Below are 24,342 nucleotides of genomic sequence, written 5' to 3' on the forward strand. Positions count from 1 at the left end.
CCCGATGGGAGACTAGCTACTCCACACGGGTGTGTGTGTGTGTGTGTGTGTGTGTGGTGAAGTATTGCGATCGTGAAAATTTTCTGATTTGTTTTTTAGCTGTAATGCACGTTTTCGGTGTAACATCATGAGCCTGGCTCAAAAAACGAAAATTCGTCAAAAATTGAAATTATATATTTAAGGCGGATGTGTGTATTGACAAATGCGAAATATAAAAGAATTGTATGATTACCCAAAGGAAAATATAGAATCCAACGGATTATATGATATTTTTTCTTTTTTTTTATTTCAGATGAAAAGGACGGCAGACTTGTGGCTAGAATATCCGAGAAGGTGGACAAGGAAGGCGGCAACGCTCCAAGGATAAAGACAGAACTGGACATCCCTTCCAAGAACATCCATAAGGTACTGGAGAAGCAACTACCTGCTGGAAATATGCAGCAGAGGCCGCTGGAACAACCATCGGTATGTGTATAAATAACAGTACATACATATATGTGTGTGTGTTTGTGTGTTTGCCAATTTCAGGCACTATGTAAATATTGCTCGATTTCATTGTATTGAGTCTCCTCTTCCCCAAATACTTCAAAAGTGATATAGGACCTTCCCTTAGTGGTGCAGGTCCAGCCGGGAAGAATTACCTCTTTTTGTGTGTTATTATCTTATCTTGTGAGATAGTAGTATTTTCTGCATTGACCAACATACTCGCGATAAGTGTCTGTTTCAAACTTAGGATAAGTAAGGCTACCACGAAAAGGCGGGTTTCACGCCGTTTTCCAATTTCAGGCAGTTTTTGTATATTAACCGATTTAACCCATCCATGGAGATACGGTACCTTCGTAAGGTGGAAGGAAGGACACAATGAGGTAGAGTACGGAACTGTACCATTCGGACTAACCTTGGAGTCAAACCGGCTGAGAGCATCCTTGAGGGGCACATGCTAAGAAGGTTCCAACCTTCGGATGGACCAGAAAAGAACTGCCAGAAAGACAGGAGACAAAGTCTCCTCTTCCCGTTTTAAGCAATTAGGTACAACAAGGTACTATGCCACTAAATAGCTATGAATTTTTGCAACTCGAAATTATGACTTTTTATCATTGGATTATAGGGAATAAAATCTGCACATCTTCAGATAATAAAACTTATTAAATAAAAAGCCCTTGAAAATTAAAATATGTACCACTAAAACCGTGAGTCCGGGGTTCAGTACTTTGTAAGGATATATTCTTCCTTGATCAACGTTTTTACAAGGAGGTGTCTTGTTGATGATATTTTATTTTTTTTACATTTTTCCTGGTAACTTCTGGTATACGAGGGCATGGGGGAGGGGGGTGAATATCTACAGGGCACCACCCTATTCTAACCATGGAGGGGTAAAGTCTTCAATTCGCAGGATTCCCCCTACGTCCCAACCTGCTCGGCTATCACAGCCTCTAAATTGAAATGAAATATATTTAATAAAATAAATTCTTCGTATTCTGTTTGACTTGAAAACGAATTATATTATATTAATATTTAGTGCGTTAAAGCAAATTTATTTTAGTGATACAGTGAAAAAGAACAACCAAACACTTTCCTACCAAAAATTATTAAATCTTGAAATAAGCATCACTAAATAAATTAATAATGCTAAAATAATCTAAATAAAAACAAAAATAAATAAATCTGCAACGCTACAAACCATGATGGGTTAGGGATGCAGTACTGTTACGAGATCAACGGTTGTACAAAGAGATGATTTGATCAGAATCACGCTCGACTAGCAGATTTTCGCTCAATTAAGGATACCACCTTTTTTGTACTGGGTAGAACACTGATAGCTTCTTAATCTACAGCGCTAACACACGGATACAGCAAAACAGAAAATAATTATCTGCCAAAACCGGATTCGAAACCGGGTCCTTGGAATTAGTATTTTGGAATTATCTTACCATTGAGTTGCCAACTCCCACAATAATAAAATAACCAATAAAATAAAATAAGAATAGTAAACTAATCCTTTAAAAGTATAACCGCAAAGTTTTATCAAAAGCAGTATTTTCTTATGAAACGAGAGAGTACGACCACAATCAGAGAAAAACACTTTTTTGTTTTAAATCACTTATTTTTTTCTTTCTTTTTATATACATATAAATAGGCCCTGAAACGTATAAATCGATCGAATTTACAAAAACAGCATTGACCAATTACCGTATTATTCCTTCAGGGAGGTTATAAATTAGTTGTGGGTGAGAAAGGCTTTTGTTCAAACTGGAGTGGCTTCTTGAGCTGCAGTGGTGCCTAAATCAGCACCTCAAGATCCTTGTGGCCGTGGATAGCTTGTTACCGGAAATCGATATTACATTACGGCCTATAATGAGTAGTCTAGGGTTTACAACTTAAGCTTTCGTTCACCTCAATTGGCTAGGCCAAACACGCAAAGGAAATATATTGTATATTTTCTCCAGATGTTAAAAGGTTAATGTAGTAAGGTAATTAATTTTTTTTTCTTCATGCTCCTTTATTAAATAGATAAATAACATTATTAATATATATCTAAACATATACATTCGTAATTTGGTGCCCTTCCTTTCCCACATGGTATTATATGAGGTTGGGCTGGATCCGCTGTGTAAAAGTGAGATGTAAAAATTCATTTTTTATTCTATACATTGTTGCTCTGTGGTAAACTGTGAATATATCGATTGTATCACAAGCCGGTTGGTAACAACAGTCGGTAGGTTGCGATCAAGGCTTTGTAGTATTGTTTGCTCTCACTACAGTAAGAACGTTTTGTGTTATTTAGCCCTAACTAATAAAACAGTAATAACAGTAAAAACATTTTATTTGTGTTCACCACCCTCGCGTTCAACACGCTGAAGGCGGGGGTTACAATATTGGCCTATGAACCGCTGGCCGCAGGTATAAAGAACGGGGAGGGCCGCTCCACTGGGGGATGCAATTAATTCGTTCGATAATAATTGTTATTTTATTACAAAAAAAAAGAGATTTTTTAATTGTGGGAACACATTTTTTATTAATTTTATTTATTGATATTTACAACTGTATTTACATAAAAATACATCTAGTAAATGTGATGGTGTGAAACAAACACAGAGAAACTACCCATTGGTAGCTATATAATAATACTTCCACATCCAAAGCTTTCGAGGCCATCTTCTTTTCAGGCGCTTCGGAGGACTGTCGGGAATGGAAGAGGAAAACGTTATTAACTAGTGGGTTCGGGTAGTTAGAGAGTTTATAATGGAAGGATTGATATCTGGTTCGGGCTAGATCGCTTACATATGTAACATTAGGGTCTTATGCATGATTTCGTTTGTGACAAAATTAAGGGCACTGAGGATTTTACAATGGATTTTGGATTGTAAGGATTGTATACGAGAGGAATTCGAAGGTTTAGTGGACCCCCAAAAGCTCAACTCCGTACGTCCAGAAAGGTCATATTATAGTCATGTAGATCAGTCTTTTGTAATGGATTGAAAGTTTAGACCGTTTGTCCAGTAAGTGCTGTAATAGTCGATTTCGACTATTACCTTTTCAGTCTTCTGTGAGGATTTTAAGTTAGTGGTTTCTCCAGATGTAATCCAAGGCAGCGGATCAATTCTACTGGGGTAAGATGAATATCATCTTACTGCATAACTTCATGCTGGCTATTCTATCCAGGTCAATCCAACAAATTACCCTAATTAGGCAATTTTTACATTAAAATTAAAATTTTATTTATCACAGTCACCTTCTTTGTTAAAAATTTATCACAACTAATAATTTTTTTTTTTTTATTTTAATGTGAAAATCGACTAATTAGGGTAATTTTTGGATTAACCTGGGATGAATAGCCTGCATGAAGTTGTTTTTTAAATTATTTATTTCTGAAATTGTATTAAGATTGTCCCTGAGGATGGCCGGTTTGGCCGAAACGTCGGACTTGTAAATAGAATTAAAATGTTTTTAGACTAAAATGGATAAAATTTTATTTATTTGAACAATATTTTTAAATGTTTAATTCTAACTAAACACAATAATTTATATCAAACTGTCAATATAGTTTTTATTAAATCTATCCTCAAATATAGCAATAGCAAATCATTGCTGGGTCAGCTAGTTAATGTCTAAAAAGTTTTATTATTACATAGTTAATAATGACATAAATCTTCTTATATCTCCCTGGGGATCATACACCATCACCTGGATGGGAATTAGCTCGGAGATTATTCATTGTTTTATTTATTTGTTTTAATATGCGGACCTGTCGATGTGTGTGTTTTGACTTATTTATTCATTAAATTATTTCATTTTATTAGTATTATTATTTTTATTTATTTATATATATATTTTTTATAACTACTTTATCCATTCAAGTGCTTCTTGTAACCGGCTTTTTATTATGTTTTCTTTTGAATCTATGTGTTAGTCTTATTCTCGTAAAATGTATCTATTTGTTTATTTTTGGTAAACTGATCTACTGCTGTGACTATAAATGATGGTGAATTTGGTTAGCGGGTCACTGAAGAGGATCTAGGAGGGTGAATTCCGGAGAGCGAATTTATGATCGGGTGAATTAAAAAATTATGAAGTGGTGAAATTTGAGGAGCAGAAATGGGAAAGAAAAAATGAATGAATTGAAATATTTGTATTTGGTGTATAAACCGAAAAATGTAAAAGGAAACCTGTGGGGAAAAAAATTGTTTTCTTTATATCTTATTATACCATGTAATTATATGTAATTTATATATGTCCGATTACGGATTGATTGAACTATTTAGGCAGTATAGATGAATAAAGTATTTCTCTCTCTTTAAGAAGATGGAGAAATTCTCAAAAGAGAAACAAAAATAGTTTACAACTATTTATTTTCCGACGTTTCACCCCACACCCAAGCTAGTTCCTTTGAAGGTAGTTCAAAGATAGGTTCTTTGAACAGGTAGGTGGTCCTGACTTGTTCTTTGCTCTTTTAATATCATTATTATTTTTTTATTTATAATTATTCTTTCAAGACGTTTATTTAATATCTATTTTTTTTATGTTCGTCTCCTGCACTTTTAACGGTATATTTTACGTATTTTTCAAAAATTTTTACTCTTACCATTGTTACTTATTTTTTTATTCTTATCATTGTTTTATTCAATTTTATTTTATATTGATACTATTTTACGTCTTCATTCCTTTTATTTATATGTAATTTTTTATCACTTTATTTTTACATAATATTTATCCTAGCTTAAATTGCCTTATTGTGTCTTATTGTTGTAATATTCTCAGTTTTTTTTTATCTTTTTAGCCCTGATGAAGCCCTGCAATGTGGGGCGAAACGTCGGAAAATAAATAGTTGTAAACTATTTTTGTTTCTCTTTTGACCGCAACCCTGACCATCTTCTTATATATAAATTGTTACGGTCAACTATATATACATATATAAATCTTCTTATTGTTTACCTTTTCATTTTCTGTTTCCAATTACGTCATGAATAAGACCTATTGTGATTTAGAATGATGGGTTCCTTTAAAGTTCTGTAATTACTCCCTTAGCCGCTATAGGAATAACGTTTTGACAGCTTATTACTGCGGCCTTGTCATCTCTAGCCGCTTCTTAAACACACAATAGACTCCCCGAGAATCCTTAGAAAGGGCACTCCCCTGTTATCTGAGATAATTTCACTAAAGACTGATTTAAATTTGTCAGTTTTGTACGATTAGGTCATTTAATATGACATTATAAAATATCTAAGGTAGTAAGAGCGAAGTTGGGAAGACTTACAAATAAAATACCTATAATTGGAAGGTTATAGTAGAGATGGGCAAAAAATAGCTGTTGTTGAAACTAACGACTCTTATTCATGAATGAACCATTAATAAATAAATATTGTATCCATGGCAATTTTAGCTATTAGTTTCAATTTTAACCATTGATAAATAAAAAAAATATGATAAAATAAATAAATAAAAATAATAATATCTATTTATAATCTTTAAATTTCTTTCTTGAGACTGGCAATTTTTTACTAAATTTGATTGATACTATACAATTGATACTATACATATAATTGATACATTGTGATTTTTAATGTATTTTTGACATATTAGGTAATTAAACAAATGTGAGATATACTGATTAACAAAAAATAAGTTTACCTAATGGTTTTAATGTTGTTCATAGATATAAATGTTTTGACCTGGGCAGAATAGCCTGTATGGAGTTTTTTTAAAATGGTTAAATGATATGTTTCATAGTAAATTAAGGTAAGGTAAATTATAAATAATAATGTTAAATAATTGAATTGATTGTAGGATCATACAAATAATGGAAACTTTTTGTAATAGATTGTACCTGAAGATGGCCGAATTGGCCGAAACGTTGGACGTGTAAATGAAATAAATGTTTTGAGACTATAATTTGGATAGTATTTTTGAATTATTTAGTAAATAATAATATCTAATAAAAGAGAAAAGTAAAATTAATAACATTTGTAGACTTAACAAAACAAACAATTGCCCTCTAATGGGTAAAACAAAACAAGTTAATTTGAAAAAAATACGAAAATAAAATAGAAGTAATGTCAATAATAGAATATATAGCAGACTGTCCAGCAGTAGCCTGGGCTTCAGTCTTCGGGTTGTGGTTGGGTTTCCCAAGTTGTTAGTCACAGCTCCTTTAACTATCTGTAACTGGGAGTGGAACTTAATGATTTTTTTTTTTTATGTAATCCTATATTAACTCTATTTGTAATTCCCGATCCACTGAGATGGGAAAAAATTAGCTATAGCTGAAACTAATAGCTAAAATTGCCACGGCTAAGACCCTTATTCATGAATGAACCATTGATAAATACATATCGTATCAATGGTAATTTTTACTATTAGTTTCATAGTTGCCCAACTCTGCCGATGCAATTTGCTGTTTCTCACAAACCAAGGAGCATCCAGTGCCATTCTTAGGACTTTATTTTGAAACGATGCCGCTCCCCAGACTTCACAGCCGTACATCAGCAGTGGCCTAAGAATTGTTTTTATTAATTAGAACAGTTGTTCTGGTTTTAATTTGGATTTTGATAAAGCAATTAGAATATAAAAGAAAATAAGTTGGATTTTTCGGTTTTAAACATTTTTGTCAATAATCATTTGGAGTATTATACAGTATTGGGGATTGTTACCATATATTTTTATTATATAATGTTATTTACTGCTATAAACTAAATAGATGTAATAAGCAATTAATTCAATCATTGATCCAATGTGTAAATTAAAATGTTAATGAATATTCAATTTTAATTTATATATATTTTTTTCAATTTCTTGAGACTGCTATTTATTTTTTAAATAAATCATTTGGTATCCATGTTAAGCCTCAACACTCTTTATTACATGATTAACAGTCCAACGTTTCGGCCAATTCGGCCATCCTCAAGGACTATCTTAATTAGAAATTTACACCTCACATCCAATTCTTTAAAAAACGTTTTTCTTTGTTTATATGGCAGTTGATAGTGTAAAATTGATCTAAAATCAAAAGCTTAAAAATTAATGAAATTGTGACAAAATAGGGTAATTTGATTTTTAATTAATTTCCTGGGCAGAACATTGCCTGCAAAACGTTTTTAAAAGAATTGGATGTGAGGTGTAAATTTATATTTAAGATTGTCCTTGGGGCTCCACTAAACCATCAAATTCCTCCCGAATCCAATCCTTACAGTCCAAACTGCTTCGTAAAATCCTTAATGCTCCCCACTTTGTCACAAATCAAGTCATCCATCATGACCTCAATGTCCCATGTGTTGCCGATTTGGCCAGAACTAGATACCATTCCTTCCATGGAAAACTTCCCAACCACCCAAATCCACTTGTTTCTAACCTGGCTTCTCCTTCATTACCTAATAATGCTCCTAGGCGTCTTAAAAGAAGATGGCCTCGGGATCTTCTCTTCTAGAAACGTTATTGGAATCCCATCAATGGATAGATTCTCCACATGTTTGTATCATGTCACTATCTCACCTACAGTAAATTTACTTGTTGTATATATGTTATACAGTTGTAAATAACAATAAATAAATGATTAAAAATGGCCGAAACGTTGGACTGTTGATGGTGTATATATGCATCCCCATATCTAGCAATAGCGAAGCAGTGCCTGGTTTGCTAATATTTTATGTTTTATCTTCGACAGATTTTGGAAGAGCTGATGGAATGGAAGAACCTTGGTCTTTTCCCCGAAGTTGCTAACAGCCGAAAACTCCAGCCAAACTCGGAAGAAATTCTCAAGAGCACTCAAGGTCAGGGTCAAAGTCAAATTCACTACGTTAACCAGAAAGATTCCTTCTTGAAAAGCAGGACAGATCAGCAGGTATCTTCATTATATTATCAGTTGTTATATAGTATGTTAGTAGTAGTAGTAGTAGTATGTTAGTAATAGTAGTAGTAGTATGTTAGTAGTAGTAGTATGTTATATAGGAGGGATGGCCAGCTTTTCTCTATATAAGATCTACTTTTTATCTTATAAGTGTTTCGCGATAGTCTTGTCATAGGAACAGTCTAAGAGAAATAAGAGGTGTGAAATACACACCTTGTTTGTACACTGTGTTTCAGTATCAGGTGCATTCCAGCAGAGGTATGGGTGGATAAGTATAATATATGTTCAAAACTATTTTTTTATTTTTTAAATCACTTATTAAGTTTTCGAGATATAGGCTCATGAAGAAAATAAATTTGGATACCCAACTTTGGATAGCAGCATTCCGTATATGCGTTACCTCGAAAACATACGATCTCCGACACTTGTTCAAGATAGATTTTTACTGACTAGTACTATTTGTTTGTAAATATGAAAAAGTTGTTATAAAACTTCACAGTATGGACAATAATTTGATTTCAATATTTCACTTTCGCGTTTGTTTTTTTTTGGGCCAGGAAAATATATCGTGAGAGAATAATATGACTTACTTTTTGCTAATCTATCAATAGCTCGCTAATTGTACTAAAATATGGCTTATCTACCTACGTAAGAAACAATAATAATTATTGAAAGGGAAAAAAAACTCTCACGTCCAGCGGAATTTAAATAACTTGGATAATTGATAACTTTCGGTCCATATGAACTATGTCTTAAACTATTGCTAGAAAGTTTTGTCTTCTAAAATCGCTTCAAAGTCCATCGTACACGGAATTCCACCCCAGACATTGTGAGGCGAGGGACGATCAACCCAAATCGGCCTCGCGATGAACTTGCTGGCTACTCCATATATATAGTTATATATGTTCTGTATATATTACACAGTATAATCTCAGTAATCCGAACTAATTGCTTCAAGCAGTGTTCGAATTAAAGAAAGTATTAAGAAAAATGCTGTAAGAAAATTCAATAATATTATTCGTCTGTTTTTATAATTTCAGGCACTTTTTAGATATTGCTCGATTTAACTATCTTAATGTCTCCTCTTCCTGCTTTAAGCTAATATTTCAAAAGTTATATAGGACCGTCGCTCCTCGGGGGTCTTAGTGGGGCATGTCCGGCGGGGAAGGATTGCCTTTTTTTGTGTTATGGTCTACTATCTATGATCTTGTATGTAATGTACATAATTATTTTTATTTATTTAACTTTTTTTTCGAAAGTTTGAAGTCTTAAAAAAGTAATATATTTTAAATAAGTCGGTTTTTTTTTTTCTTTTGTAAGATTCTATGAGTCTAATAACATCGCTGGTCACCAGCCGTATTTTATTTGGCTGCACTTTTATTTTATTTTACATCCACAGTAATGCTAAGTGGAGATTTAATTTGTTAAAATTATAAAATTGTTCATTTATAAGTAAAAAGGTATAAATAAAAATAAAAGATATTGATTAAGATTGAACAAAATTTGTATTACACATATTTCTGCTATTAATTAAATTATTTTTACATAATCAAATGATTTATATGGTAGATATTATGTTAAGCTATTTCTAATTTCAACAAAATATATTATGAACACTTCCATAGGAATTAGATTACTCCTTATCCAAACTTTATAAAATTTCCACTTTCGATTTTAACGGTGATTACAATAGCTGGCCTACAGATCGGGATGTAAAATAAGTCCTTTACACATATGCAATTTTATTTGAAAATTAAAATTTTATTGCCTGCTGAGTTTTCTAAAAAAAAAAAAAAGTAAATTTTTTTTCTTTTTTTATAAAATCAGTTCGAATTTCTGGAGTATCCATAGTGCCGAAGTTCTGCTTATCGAGATTACACTGTAGTATATTATAAAAAACTTCATAATGGTTGTATTTTTTCATTTTTAATTAGTTTAATCTCATTACTTACTTTTACTTTTGCCGGGTTTTTTTCCCCTCATTGGGTTGCCTGTGTAAGTCAGAGCGTTCCTCCACTTCTCTCTATCCCACCAATCTTCCTCTTCAAGTCCCCTGCCGGCCATGTCCTCCTCCACGTAGTCCTTCCACCGGGTTCGGGGTCTTCCTCTCCTCCGTCTTCCTGGTTGTTCCCATTTCAGAAGTCTCTTTGGCCACCTACGTTCTGACATCCGCTGACAGTGCCCATACCATTTCAGCCTGCTCCTTCCAATCCTCTCCGGAACTCCTTCGGTCACCCCTAGCCTGCTTCTGATATCCTCATTCCTGATTTTATCCAGGCGGATATTCCTCAGCCATCTCCTCCATAAATCCATCTCTCCCGCTTATAGTTTGGAGTATAATCCATGGTTAAGTGTCCAGGTTTCTGCAGCGTGGTTAAGTGAGGGCTCAACAATACTTTTAAAAATTCGCCTTTTGTTGTCCGTTGAGATGACCGTATTCCAGAGGAATGGTTGCAACATTCTGGCCAACTAGTACAAGAGCCCGAGAGTAGAAAAAAGGCAGTTATCTCACCCCAATTTTTTATTACTTTAATGAAAACTATGTATAATTACTAGTCAAAATTTATGGGTCTGCCAAGTATAGGTAGGGGGAATAAAAATTGTCGGTTGTTTCAAAGCGATAAAAAAAACTATTTTTTTATTTGGAGCTCTATATCTTAAAAAGTAGGAACAACACAAGAAAACCTAAGAGAACGTCATTTAAAGAAGAGTAAATTTTCTAAAATATGAGCCCTAATCAAGAGTTATTTACGTTAAATAGTTTTCGAGATATAGCTTTTTAAAAAGCAACATTTCATAAAAATGTTGTATGGGACGTACTGAAAGAACAGTAGTTTATTTAATAATTAATAATAATAATTTATTATGAGAAATCTATATCTCAGGAACTATGAAACATACAGATGTCTATTAGCAATCAAATTAAAGATAGCTTAATGGACTATAAATACGTTTATGACCTTTACCTTCGTAGGAATAGTAGTTTTCATGATATTTGCTAAAATGAATTGATTTATAGTTGTTTGGATAATAAGTTTGATTTATGAAAAACATCATTTCAGAAACCATTGGACGTGCAGATGTATGCCAGCGCTCAAATTAAAGCTAGTTAAATTTACTACAGAATAGTTTATGATGTTTATCTTTGTAGGAATAGTAGTTTTTATGTTATTTGACAAAATAAACTCACTAAATATTAATTTCTAATTGTTCATATAAAAAGTTAGATTTTTTAAAAAATATACCTCTATGATCCATATCCAGGCACATATGTCTGCTAACACTCAAAATAAAGGAAATTAGGTTTTCTTTAGCTGTTCCTACTTTTTGAGATATAGAGCTCCGAATGAAAAATTAGTTTTTTTTATCTTTGTGAAACAGCCATCATTTTTTATTCCCCCTACCTATACTTGGCAGACTCATAAATTTTGACTAGTAATTATAAATAGTTTTCATAAAAGTAATCAAAAAATGGGTGAGATAACTGCCTTTTCTTTCCTCTTGGGCTCTTGTACTAAACTCTTGTACTTGTACTCACAACTATTGCTCCCTCCGGTATTTTCAACTTGATCATTGCGTCATACATGGCTCCTAGTACGGAGCCCTGTGGGAGACCACCAGTCACCTTGTAACCACCTGTCACCAGACACCTCCTTTGAACAATGTCTGAAAGATAATACAGTTCTCAAAAGTAGTCTGTTAGAACTCTCATAAGATAGAGTCCGCAGAGCATCTAACATACAGGTCCATCTTGCACTGTCAAAAGCATTCTTGACATCTATAGTGATGATGCATAACACTTAGCACCTCTCCTCTACCTTGATCTTACAATTGCTGTAAGGGCTGTCTGGATTACTAATCCAATCGCATCTACCGTGGATCGCTCTTTACGAAATCCATATTGAGTCCTAGAGAGGCCATTGATTCTCTCTATGAACTCTTGTAGCCTGAGGAAAAGGACTTTCTCAAATGTCTTATCCATTGTATCCAATAAAAAAATTGGTCGATAGGTTGACGAGTCTTCCAGTCTTCCCTTAGTCTTAGGAATAAGTACAAAGTGCTGTCTCTTCCAAGGTTCTGGAATTGAGCCTCCACTAATGCAAGAATTGAGATCGATGAAAAGATCCGGCCGTTTCCTGAGAGCCACCTTCTGGGTCAGGGTTGGAATTCCGTGCAATCCTTGTCCCCTGTCATGTTGTAGGTCTGAGTTATGTCCTCTATCACTTCCTGCGTGATTTTGGGGAAAATCAGATGTATAAAATTGAATTGTTACCAATAAAATAAAAATATGTATATTTTTTTTTCTTGGGATTTTAATTTTAAAAATTCAGGGTTAAAGTGAAAAAGATCAAGATTAATGGTCAGGAAACATATGAAATTTATATATTGGATTTTTATATTTTATTTTTATTTATTGAATTTTATATATGCTGTATATACCTGGTTATCTAAACGGTCATATTGAGGATATGAGAGGTGATTTGAAATATCCTAAGGCAGAGAAATTTTATAACGAGAAGGAACAGAATAATAAACAGAATAAACTAGCAACTGTATTTTATGAACCCGAGTCACCTGCGACTCGTTTACCAAATAAAAGACGTTTTATTTACCCAAATAAAACGTGGCGATTTAAATTTGAAAGGTTAAAGATAGAATCTAGAAGGGCTTTAAAAGGATTACGGACCGAATGGTTCATAGGGCCTCCTCATGTCGCCTACAAAGGACTGTAAACTTTTACTGACGGGAAATAGCCTTTAAGCACGCTCCATTGAACAGTAAAAAAAAAACCATTAATTAAAGAGTAGCTAACAGAAATCCAAGTTGATAGAAAATTACAATGCTTGGAAAACGAAATCAACTTTATATATATATATAAACTGTAACTGAATTTTAAGTTACCCCTGAAGTAGGGGGTGCGGTCGAAAAGAAACAAAAAATAGTTATCAACTATTTGTTGGGGCAAGTTAAATGTTCGCTGGTTAAATAATACGGAGGACCTGAAATAAATATATAATAGAAGTAAATATAATACATACAAAAAAATAATAAAATAATGAAGAAAATGAAATAATAAAAAAATAACCTTCCACGTGATAAATAAATTTAATTGTTGTTACAAAAAAAATGAAATAATTAAATGTGAAGTAAAAAAATATTTTGTTTGTACATATATATCAATATGTACAAACAAAAAAAAAATAACTTTTTTACACAAAAATAATAAGTTAATTAACTTGATTTAATTAGAAGCAAAAAATATGAAACTCGATGAATGAAAAAAAAGAAAATTAGTCACTACAGATGGTGCGGGTGTCGATATGCGCATATTGATAATAATAACAAGAGTGTAGAGTCGAGTTGACTGCCGGCCAGTCGGTGAAAGAGTTTTTTTTGTTTTATCATATCTTCTGTACGTATCAGAATTAATCCAGTGAATCCAAATTATATCGTCTTCCTGTGGAAAGGATATAAGAGAGCCAGGAAAAAGGATATACAAGAGCCCAAGAGGAGAAAAAAGGCGAGATAACTGCCTTTTTTCTCCTCTTGGGCTCTTGTATATCCTTTATCCTGGCTCTCCTATAATTTTTCTACCCTATAATCCTATAATTATAATACCCCAATTTTACATTACTTTAATGAAACCTATGTATAATTAATAGTCAAAATTGATGAGTCTCCCAAGTATAGGTAGGGGGAATAAAAAATGGCGGCTGTTTCAAAGCGATAAAAAAAAAAATAATTTCTCATTCGGAGCTCTATATCATAAAAAGTAGGAGAACCTTAGAGAACGTCATTTAAAGTAGAGTAAATTTGCTTAAATATGAGCCCTAATAGAGTTATTTACGTTAAATAGTTTTCGAGATATAGCTTTTTAAAAAGCAACATTTCATAAAAATGTTGTATGGGACGTTCTGAACGATCAGTAGTTAGAGAAATTATTTTGAAAATATTATATCTCAAAAACCATTTGACGTACAGATGTCTGTTAGCACTCAAATTAAAGCTAGTTTAATCAGCTATAAAGTAGTTCATGATGTTTATGTACGTAGGAGTAATAGTTTACTACTAAAATAAATTGATTTATAGTTGTTCGGACACATTTTCATTTTCCAAACTCATATTCATATATGAATATCATAAAAATTGCTACCCCTACGAAGATAAGTGTCATAAACTACTTTATAGTAAGTTAAATTCCCTTTATTTTGAGTGTTGGCAGACATATGTGCGGCTTAGAGATATATTTGTTCAAAAATGCAACATTTTATTCGAACAACTAGAAATTAACATTTTGCGAGTTTATTTTGTCAAATATCATAAAAACTACTACTCCTACAAAGATAAACATAATTGACTATTTTGTAGTAAATTTAACTAGCTTTAATTTGAGCGCTGGCATACATCTGCACGTCCAATGGTTTCTGAAATGATGTTTTTCATAAATTAAACTTATTGTCCGAACAACTATAAATCAATTTAATTTAGCAAATATCATGAAAACTACTATTACGAGGAAGGTAAAGGTCATAAACGTTTTTATAGCCCATTAAACTAGCTTTAATTTAAGTGCTAATAGAGATCTGTACGTCACATAGTTCCTGAGATATGCATTCTCAAAATAAATTAACTAACTACTAATCTTTCAGTAGTCATGAAATTTTGCTTTTTAAAAAGATATATCTCAAGAACTGTTGGACGTAAATAGCTCTTTTAGGGCTAATATTTCAGAAAATTTACTCTTCTTTAAATAATGCTCTCTTATATTTTCAAGTGGTGTTTGTAGTTTTTAAGATATATAGCTCCGAATGAAAAATTAATGTTTTGAAACAACCGCCAATTTTTATTCCCTCTACTTATACTTGGCAGACTCATCAATTTTGACTAGTAATTATACATAGTTTTGATTAAAGTAATAAAAGATTGGGGTGAGATAACTGGCTTTTTCTCTTTCCGGCTCTTGTACTAATAAATGTGTTAAGATTTATACAGAATTAAAATTTTAAAAAAACCTAATACAATTCACAATATTGTTTTAATTATATACCATATAATTTTATAGCCTTCTGCTACCTTCAAGTAAAGCTAAAGTTCATATACCTGCCGTAAGAGTCATTACAACAGTGGGGTGCTGAGAAAGCCGCTTGAGCCCCACCTGGCCCAACCTCTCGGTAACGGCGCACTGTAGTTGAAAGTGTGAACTAATCCAAATTTTGTGTGAGTCTTATCTTGTTGATGAGTATGGTTTCTTACACTCAAATACCTAGGAACGAGTTCACCGTTATTGGTTCTTCCGTCATACAATGTTTGTTAGCCGCAAACCTAATCTTAAAGACATTATTTTAGGCCATTGAAAAAAGTGAGTTTTTAATGATGACCGAAATAAGTTGAGAACATATTCAAATTAACTAATATGATACTATGCACTGTCTCGGGATTTAGTCGGGATGCCAGGATAATCGGTGAAGGCAATCATCCAAAATAAGGTAATTAATAAATCTATAATGAGTCCTGCAAAACTATTATTATAATTGAATTCTTTTCCAAAGGCTTGTTGTGTGTTTACCAGTTACCAATTAAATACCTTTTTATATATAAAATGTTACCATTAATTATATAATATAATAAGGGGTGGTATTGTGTAATATAATAGTAAATAAACTACATTAAGAAACAAAGTGTTTATTTATTATTTATTGCTGTGATTAAAATTATTGAAATGATTCTGATAATTGGTTTGCCATAAAATATTGTCTACATTATGAATTGTTACCTAATGTATCTAAATAGCTTAAGATTTGGATGATTCATGTTGTGAGGTGTAGTAGCTTGAGTGTTGTTGCCATCGGTGTCGTCTAGTGGTGGAGTTCCATTTCTGAAGAGCCCACCTCAGGACCTCTTCTCTAGCCCGTCATTCTACTTCAGTACCTCTACTGCTTCTGTGTCTTCAATGTTTTTTTCCTGGCCTCGTTGTCCTGCCCCTTTTCCCCACCTCCTCTTCGACGCGTTATCTTTTCCGAATCTAACTCCTCATTGGCCATAGGTGACAAAACGCCCTCTAGGTGAGCCTCTCCCATAGGCCAGAGAGGGGAAGGGAAAGTTATAGGGGGGGTTTCTACCTGCTTAATTGGCTTCTGTCCTTTCGGCACATAGCAAGAGATGTGTGAAAAGCTCTGACAACAATACCAAGTGCGGTACTCAAACATAGGTGCCTCTGTGTGTATGAGAGGGGTATCCGGGGTAACAGGTTTCTTCGCAGATGTGGCTAAATCATATAACGACATTTACCATATTGTTGTTATCGGAATGTTAAAACCTTGATACATAGCAATGAATCATAATAATATTTTATTCATAAGAAAAAAAAATTTTAATGATGGAAAAATTAAAATTTATATTTGTACACTTGAAAATAGTATCATGCATTCCATCGAATTCAGCTCCCTCAATAATATAAGAATTCATGAGATGAACAGAACGGCAATTTCCCACCACTGTGCGTCTTAAACCAAGATCCAACCAACGATTTCCATATTTGATTTTGTATTAATGTCTCGCAAGTACATTGAATTTTCTAATTCAAACCCGAGTAAATACGTGGTTTTAAAATTTAAAAATGGTGATATTTGACGGGGCTACTAGGAAAAATATCACCTAAAACAAAATTATTGCGACCAATTTAGATTTACCGTTTTGGATGGATATGTACACTGGATCGGGTGGGAGCTTTCTGAACACATTGAGCAGATTTCTTGGAGGTATCCAGAAGATTTCTGCCAATTATATCAAATTCTATATTTCAATACATTGCGAATTTCAATACAAGTTTAGTTTCCCGCTAATACTATTAATTATGCTCATGTATCATCTTGGTAGGAGGTTTATAGTATATGGGCTATAGCTTAGACTATACCTAACCTTAGGCTATAGCAAGACTATACCACCTTAGCTGGACTTAGGCAATCAAAGGGAGAAGACTCAGTAAAGTAGATATAATACATTTCATATATTATATATGTATAAAATACTAATTTTATTGCAATGAAGGATACGACAAAATATATATATAGTAAAGGGGGAAAGCTGCCTGGAAAAGTGAAGCCAAAAAGGCAGGGCTTATAACGAACTTCATGGATGTGGAATAGGACTAACCACTAGATGCCTTCTGTAAGTTTAAATTATAATGGCGGCATTTATATTGACCGAAAGCACACCTATGTGTGGCATACAAAACTTTTCATAATTCTGGCGAATACTATTATAACATTGGTTATTCCTCCAAGAGGCTTCAATATGTTAAATTAAATGCCAGCGATGTCTTCTAAAATAAATGGTTTACTATCCACTTTATTTTCCTCCATACCACAACCCTGATCATCCTCTTCGTTATTTAATATTAAATACGTTTTTAATATTTTCCAGAATCTATTATTTGAAATAAAAAGCAAAGGCAAAACTGTTCTAGTTATTGTAATTTATTCCAGTTGACATCTGCAGTACCTAATAAATATGGTCTTCAGTACACTCCCCAAGAATTGGCAGAATATGTTTTCTGGACTGGAGATGAAAGAGGAGCCACTTCTGCAATTGAAGACTTGATTCAAGATGGGACGGTATATATATATATATATATATTAAATTATACTAGAAAGACAACCACGCATACATATATAAAAGATTTTTTTCTCAATGGTTGTTACCCATTTTTTACCCATTTCTATTGGACTAGTCCCTATTGCATCATTTTTACGACTCAGTCATGTTTTTCTTTAATCCTTTATCTGCTAAATAAAATTCATATATTTGAATTACTGTTGATGGCTTGTTTTAGATCCAGTGTAGCACGGAACAAATTCACAATATTCATCTTATCCAAACAAGCTTCAAATTTTTAAAGTAATTCTCATATCTTTAAATTAATTTAAAAACCATTACCTGATTAAATATATCTTTTAATACCACATTTTCAAGAAAAATGAGTTAAACGAAATGAAAAAAAAAAAAAAAAAAACAGAAAATAAAAATGCTCTTTATTTATAAAAATAAAATAATATTTTTGTTTTCTTGACCGCAACTCTGACCATCTCAATATACACACGAACAATCATCTATATATGATTCATAGTATATGTGATGTAATGGTAAATATGAGAGTAGTTTACTGATAACATTAGTTATAAAATTAATTTTCATATAAGATACTCAAAAATTAAAATTAATTTACAGTTGTCTCGAGAAGATGCCATTGTATACCTTGAAGAAATCAAAAGAGACTTGGACATTATGAAGAGGCAGTATCAGTTACGAGAAGATGAACATAATTACAACTCCATCAAGGTAATTTACATATATATAGTTAATATAAATTATCAAGACGTTGCCATATTTAGATGAACTTAATTTTTTCTAACATATTATAGCATTATTATTTTCTTTCAATTACTTTTGCATCAGAAATAATTTGACCACTGTTCAGTCCAATTTTTGATCCAATACTCCAATTAGATAAATTCCCAACTCACTTTCCTATCTTTAATTAACATTATTTTTCCCATTATTTCACTTTTTACCACCTTAAATCATGCAATTTTAAATTTCTGTAAATGTATTACAATAGCATAAAAATCTTAAAGTAAGTTGTTGCTAGTAAAGGTAATTGACACCTACTGCAATGGCAACCTCTTTGGATTAGAGATAACATTGTTTGTTTAACTTGCCTAGTAGAGTGTGTGCAGTGTATCAGTTTATTTCTTTTTTATTCACCCATTAATGTATAATTACTTAATGTCACAGTATGATTATACAGTGATGTCACAGTATGACTATACAGTGATGATCAAGGCAATTCTGAATGACAAAACTTTCTAAGTTTTATTTAAACTTTATTATTATTTTATTTAATAACTTAATCTCTGGGCCGTCCATAAGTCAGTGGTTGGGCACAGCCTTACCATTCTGAGATCTATTGTCGGTGCCGGTTCGAATTCGGCCGGGGCGTTGACTTTTTTCATTGGATGGCAGCCCCATAAAATGAAAAACGTGACCCCCACCATGGTTAGGCAGTAGAGGACTCCAATGGGAGTCTTGGCCCCCAAAAAAAAAAAACTTAATCTAGCATTAAATTAAATAACTTTCCTATTATTAACAGTCAAAGCCAGTCTCTAGTTGTTGTAAATTAAATACTTCTACAAGATTTATTTTTATATATATATGAATACAATGCTTACAATAATGTAATATTTGTTAATGTTTAAATATGTTTACAGAAATTTTGACAACCATATCTATGTTGCTAATGCAATTGGAAGACTGCACAAAATCCTCAAAAGTAAAAGATGAATAAAGTATTCTATTAAAATATACATATTTTTTTGTTTTATTTCTCATTTTGTTTTAATTAAAATGAATATTTATACGATGTTGAGACAAACTAAATAAATAGTTGTATATTCTTCTTATTACGAGATGTAAGTAGAAGGTAGTCGGGAATTTAATCAGTAGATATTACCACAAATAAGTATAACTTTTGATTTTAGTCGACGTTTCCAAACATTATACAAATTAACATTCTTCGCGTTCTTACTGCGAAATACTAAAAAGCTAGCATAACTGTTTTGTAGATGACATAATTATTACAAGTACCAGCCTGGATTCTTGTAGAGCTCTAAGCCAGGTCAAAAGATTATGGATGAGCTAAGAATGTGGACAAAACAATCTTTTCCTTTCAAGAAGGCATGAACAGGCTTCCAGTCACCTTTCAGCTAAATGTATGATCGATCAATATTTCAAAAAATCTGACATATCTTGGCATAAAATTGGACCGCAATATGACTTTATTGGACCATTTTAATAAAAACTAAAATCAGTCAAAACTGAAGCAAACATGCTCCATCATCATTATATTCAAGAATCTTGTTTCGATGAAATCATAGTTTAAAATTGTTTTACACTACATTATTTAAACTATTGTCTTTCACCAATGATGCATTCATCTATCTCCTTTGCACAAACCAATGCTCTTTCTTTATTAGACATTACCTCTTTGGACGTATCAAAATGTCCAATATGTTGTTTTATTACCTCCCTATTGATATGTCATATATTTAATCTATTGTATATTGATTTTTTTTTTATATATTGGACCATTCTATTCTCACATATTTTCCCTGATTTTTTTAATATTTATATATACATGGTGATAGGGTCCAAAGAGGTAATATCTGATATAGAGTATTGTTTGGTGTTGCAGAGACAGATGAATGCACCAATAGTGAAAGATAATAATTTAAATACTGTAGTGTAAAACAATTTTAAACTATGATTATAAAGATGGCATGATTTCAATAGGGAAATTGAAAATATGAAAAATATTTGGTAAATATGATTACAGGAATTTTAAATATATACATAAAACAATAGATAAAAATTGTTGATAAGAATAACTTAATTAAGGATCGTAAAGGTGCATGAGTGTGGGGCGATTGTCCCAAAATGCTGTACAATGGAAAATAGAGAGTAGATGTTCCTATATTTTTTTGCATAGCTTTATCTAACTACCTGGTGGGAAACCCATACTGAGATATCTACTTTGTTTAAGCAAAAAAAATGAACTTATTCTGTAACATTTTCAATGTTTAACAAAAATATATTTATTTATGTGTTAGTTGTTGACTATAGATATTATTGCTAACTAGTATAGAACACAAATAATTAATAAAAAAATATTAATACTGGAACATCGCTGATTGACTGTTTGTAATAATAAAAGAAAGATGGTCTGGGTACAGTCAATTAAAAACTCAAATAGTGATTAAACTATTTATATTGAGCCAACATTTCGTCCCACATTGGAGGGCTTCATCAAGGCTTAAAAAAAGATACAAACACTTAAATGATGTAAACAGAAATGAACAAAGTGAATGAAAAATTAAAAAGTTGTACAGTAAAAGGCAAAAATTAAATAAGAATAATAAAAGGTTTTATATAAGGACAATTAAGACCACTGGGTTTTGTTTTTGTTAAGGCGACAGTTTCATTTTGGAACACGTTACGATTGTTCAATGTGAAGTGTTAATAGTTTAAAGGCCATCTGTCTTTATGGTTTGAACCGGAATATCACCATATGAGAAATGTTGTCGTATATGTTTTGTTTTTCAAAATTATGGTGTTTACTTCAATATACGATCATTAACAATAGAAGTGGAGGACTACGTGGGGTTTGAACTAAATTTTATTTTGTTTTTATTTCATATTCACTTTTATACTCTTTTGGATAATAATGTAAATATAGTTATTAAGGTTAAGGTTAAGTCAACCTATAAGTTTTAATTGTTTGTACCTTTCTCATTCTCTGTAAATATATTTTTTTTCTTATTATTAAACTTTTGTACATATAGTTCTGCTGTTCTTTCTCTGCTTTCAACTTGTTAATTTACTTATATTTTTTTGTTGTTCACGGAATAGGTAAGTTTTCTGTTATCTACTTGTAAAAGTATTCGCCAATGGTCATAATTCAACAATTGCTTATATAGGGGTATATTTCAGCTATATTGTGGGCTTAATGCTTCGGGGTTTTCGTTATTTCCAAGAAAAAATAACGGGGGCCTAAGGAGTAATTTATTCTTTATTGTTTTGTTTTTTTTTCCTTTTGCGATTATATTTTTTTTTTTATTTGACTTTAACTCACCCCCTTCTCCGCTGAGCGTGGGAAACGATAAACGTAAGTTACATATCATAAAAAATCAGTGAAGACTAAAATGACTTTATTCTAATATATTTACAAGAACTACATGTTACTGTTACTGTTACAGAGTGTCTCTCTTCTACTAACTTCTAACTTAGTTATCTAGTCTAGGAAATATATATGAACACTTGAGAAGAGGGAGTAAGAGGAATAGTGAAATAGGAGAAGGGGTTTGGACCAATCAGATAATTTAGGAAATATCTGGAAGGGGAAAAAAGGCGTGGTGAGAAGTTGGGTGGCCGAAGTTCTAAGAAAGAGACCATGACCTAAGACTTGGGTGTACTGACTTACATATGTTAACCATAAAATAGTTAGACTGATGCAAGTCCATTGTGAGATGACAGCATGTAACTGCCTAAGTGTCAGCCCTTGCTATTGATATAGGATACTTAGGGCTTGAAAGGGCTGTTATAAGGGTCTGAAGGGCCTTCTGGGAACATAGTCGTTTTTATTGGTTTCTTTTCTATAAAATTGTTAGGAGAAAGTGGACATATGCAACCATATGTCTAAAGTGACTTAGGTTCAGTTGGGTAAGGGGCAATTGTTTAAATTTATAATACCGGTTCCTTAACTCGTATAACTAAGGATAAGTCAAATTTGCGGTTATACTGTATTTTATATTTCTTTTTTTTATCTGTTTTTATTTCTGTTTTCATTAATTGTCTAAAACCTTTTATTATTCTTATTTAATTTTTACCTTTCACTGTAGATCTTTTTTAATTTTTCATTTACTTTGTTCATTTATATTTATATCATGTAAGTGTTGAATGTGCTGATGAAGAAGCCCTGCAACATAGGCTCATAATATATAGTTTCACGACTATCTGAGTTTTCCTTTGACTGTACCAAGACCATCTTCCTTTTTATATATTACACACGATCAGTCATCGATCTTCCAGTATTAATATTATTTATAAATTATAAATAATATAATTATATATAAATTATTCATTTTATTTCATAACTTTAATTCTGATGTACCAAAGTACCCCATTGAATAGGTACTGCAAATCAATATGTAGAAAATTTTATTTTCAACAAGATATTTTGAATGCCTTGATAATTTTCCAAAAGTGGAGGCATTAACTTTTCATAGATTATTCAGAAATTATACACTTGATAAAATTATTTTAACATGGCAGGTTCTAAACTTCTAAATTCAGGTAACTTTCCTTTAGTGGTCACCACTGGGTTAATGGAAATATTAAACAAAATGTCATTTTTTTTTTTAACTATCACTCTAGATATACCTTTGGATTGAATGTAAGTGATTTAAATTTGAATGTGGAAATAGCAACATGGGCATTCGACAAACTATAAAGTACAGTAGCAGTTTAGGTGAAAAAAAGTTTGGATTTCACCATGACAACCTTATTAGGCTATAAAGATTTTGTTGCACCCTTGTAGAGCTTATTGTTTTTTTATGTAATATTTTGAAAACTAACATTTGCTTACAGCACATCTAGCATCCAGTTTATGAACTGCAGGATTACAGAACAGTGTAAGCTTTATTTCTTGCCCATGACTTTCCTCATGGTTAACTAAGATTTTTATATCCCATATTTTAATAATAAATTTTGTTCTCGTGTAGATGTTAAGACTGTGGAGCTATTGAATGAAAGGATTTTTAATCAATACAGTACTTCATAATTTACAAATTGGAAAGCAAAACAGTTTAGACAAAAAATTTTTTTTTTTTTTTTTTTTTTAATAAATTTATTGATATTTACAACTGTATACACATATATACAACAAGTAAATTTGCTGTAGGTGACATAGTGACATGATAAAAATATGTGGAGAATCTACCCATTGACAGAACTCCAAAAACATTTCTAGAGGAGAAGATCTCGAGGCCATCTTCTTTTCAGACGCCTAGGAGGATTATTAGGTAATGAAGGAGAAGCCAGGTTAGAAACAAGTGGATTTGGGTGGTTGAGAAGTTTATTATGGAAGGAACGGTATCTGGTTCTGGCCAAATCGGCAACATATGGAATATTGAGGTCCTGATGGATGACTTGATTTGTGACAAAGTAAGGAGCATTAAGGATTTTACGAAGGATTTTGGACTGTAAGGATTGGATTCTGGAGGAATTTGATGGTTTAGTGGAGCCCCAAAGCTCAACTCCGTATGTCCAGATAGGCCTTATAATAGTCATGTAGATCAGTCTTTTGTAATGGATTGGCAATTTAGACCGTTTGTCTAGTAAATGTTGCAATAGTCGGAATCTACGAGCAGTTTCTTGTCTTTTTAGTC

General features: G+C 32.2%; 1 protein-coding gene across 1 annotated transcript; it reads left to right on the plus strand.

Moving 5' to 3' along the window:
• Window positions 1-292: 292 nt before the first annotated feature.
• LOC106691898 (uncharacterized) lies at window positions 293-19,719 on the plus strand (the record flags this gene model as incomplete). Its single annotated transcript, XM_014437797.1, is given in 5 exon segments — window positions 293-465; window positions 8,159-8,335; window positions 17,827-17,955; window positions 18,569-18,679; window positions 19,609-19,719. Coding segments are annotated over 5 exon segments (599 nt in total), but the record flags the coding sequence as incomplete, so codon positions are not given.
• Between the last annotated feature and the right edge of the window lie 4,623 nt (window positions 19,720-24,342).

The sequence above is a fragment of the Halyomorpha halys genome, unplaced genomic scaffold, assembly GCF_000696795.3.
Source record: "Halyomorpha halys isolate HHAL.00 unplaced genomic scaffold, Hhal_1.1 Scaffold4450.1, whole genome shotgun sequence".
Taxonomy (NCBI): Eukaryota; Metazoa; Arthropoda; class Insecta; order Hemiptera; family Pentatomidae; genus Halyomorpha; species Halyomorpha halys.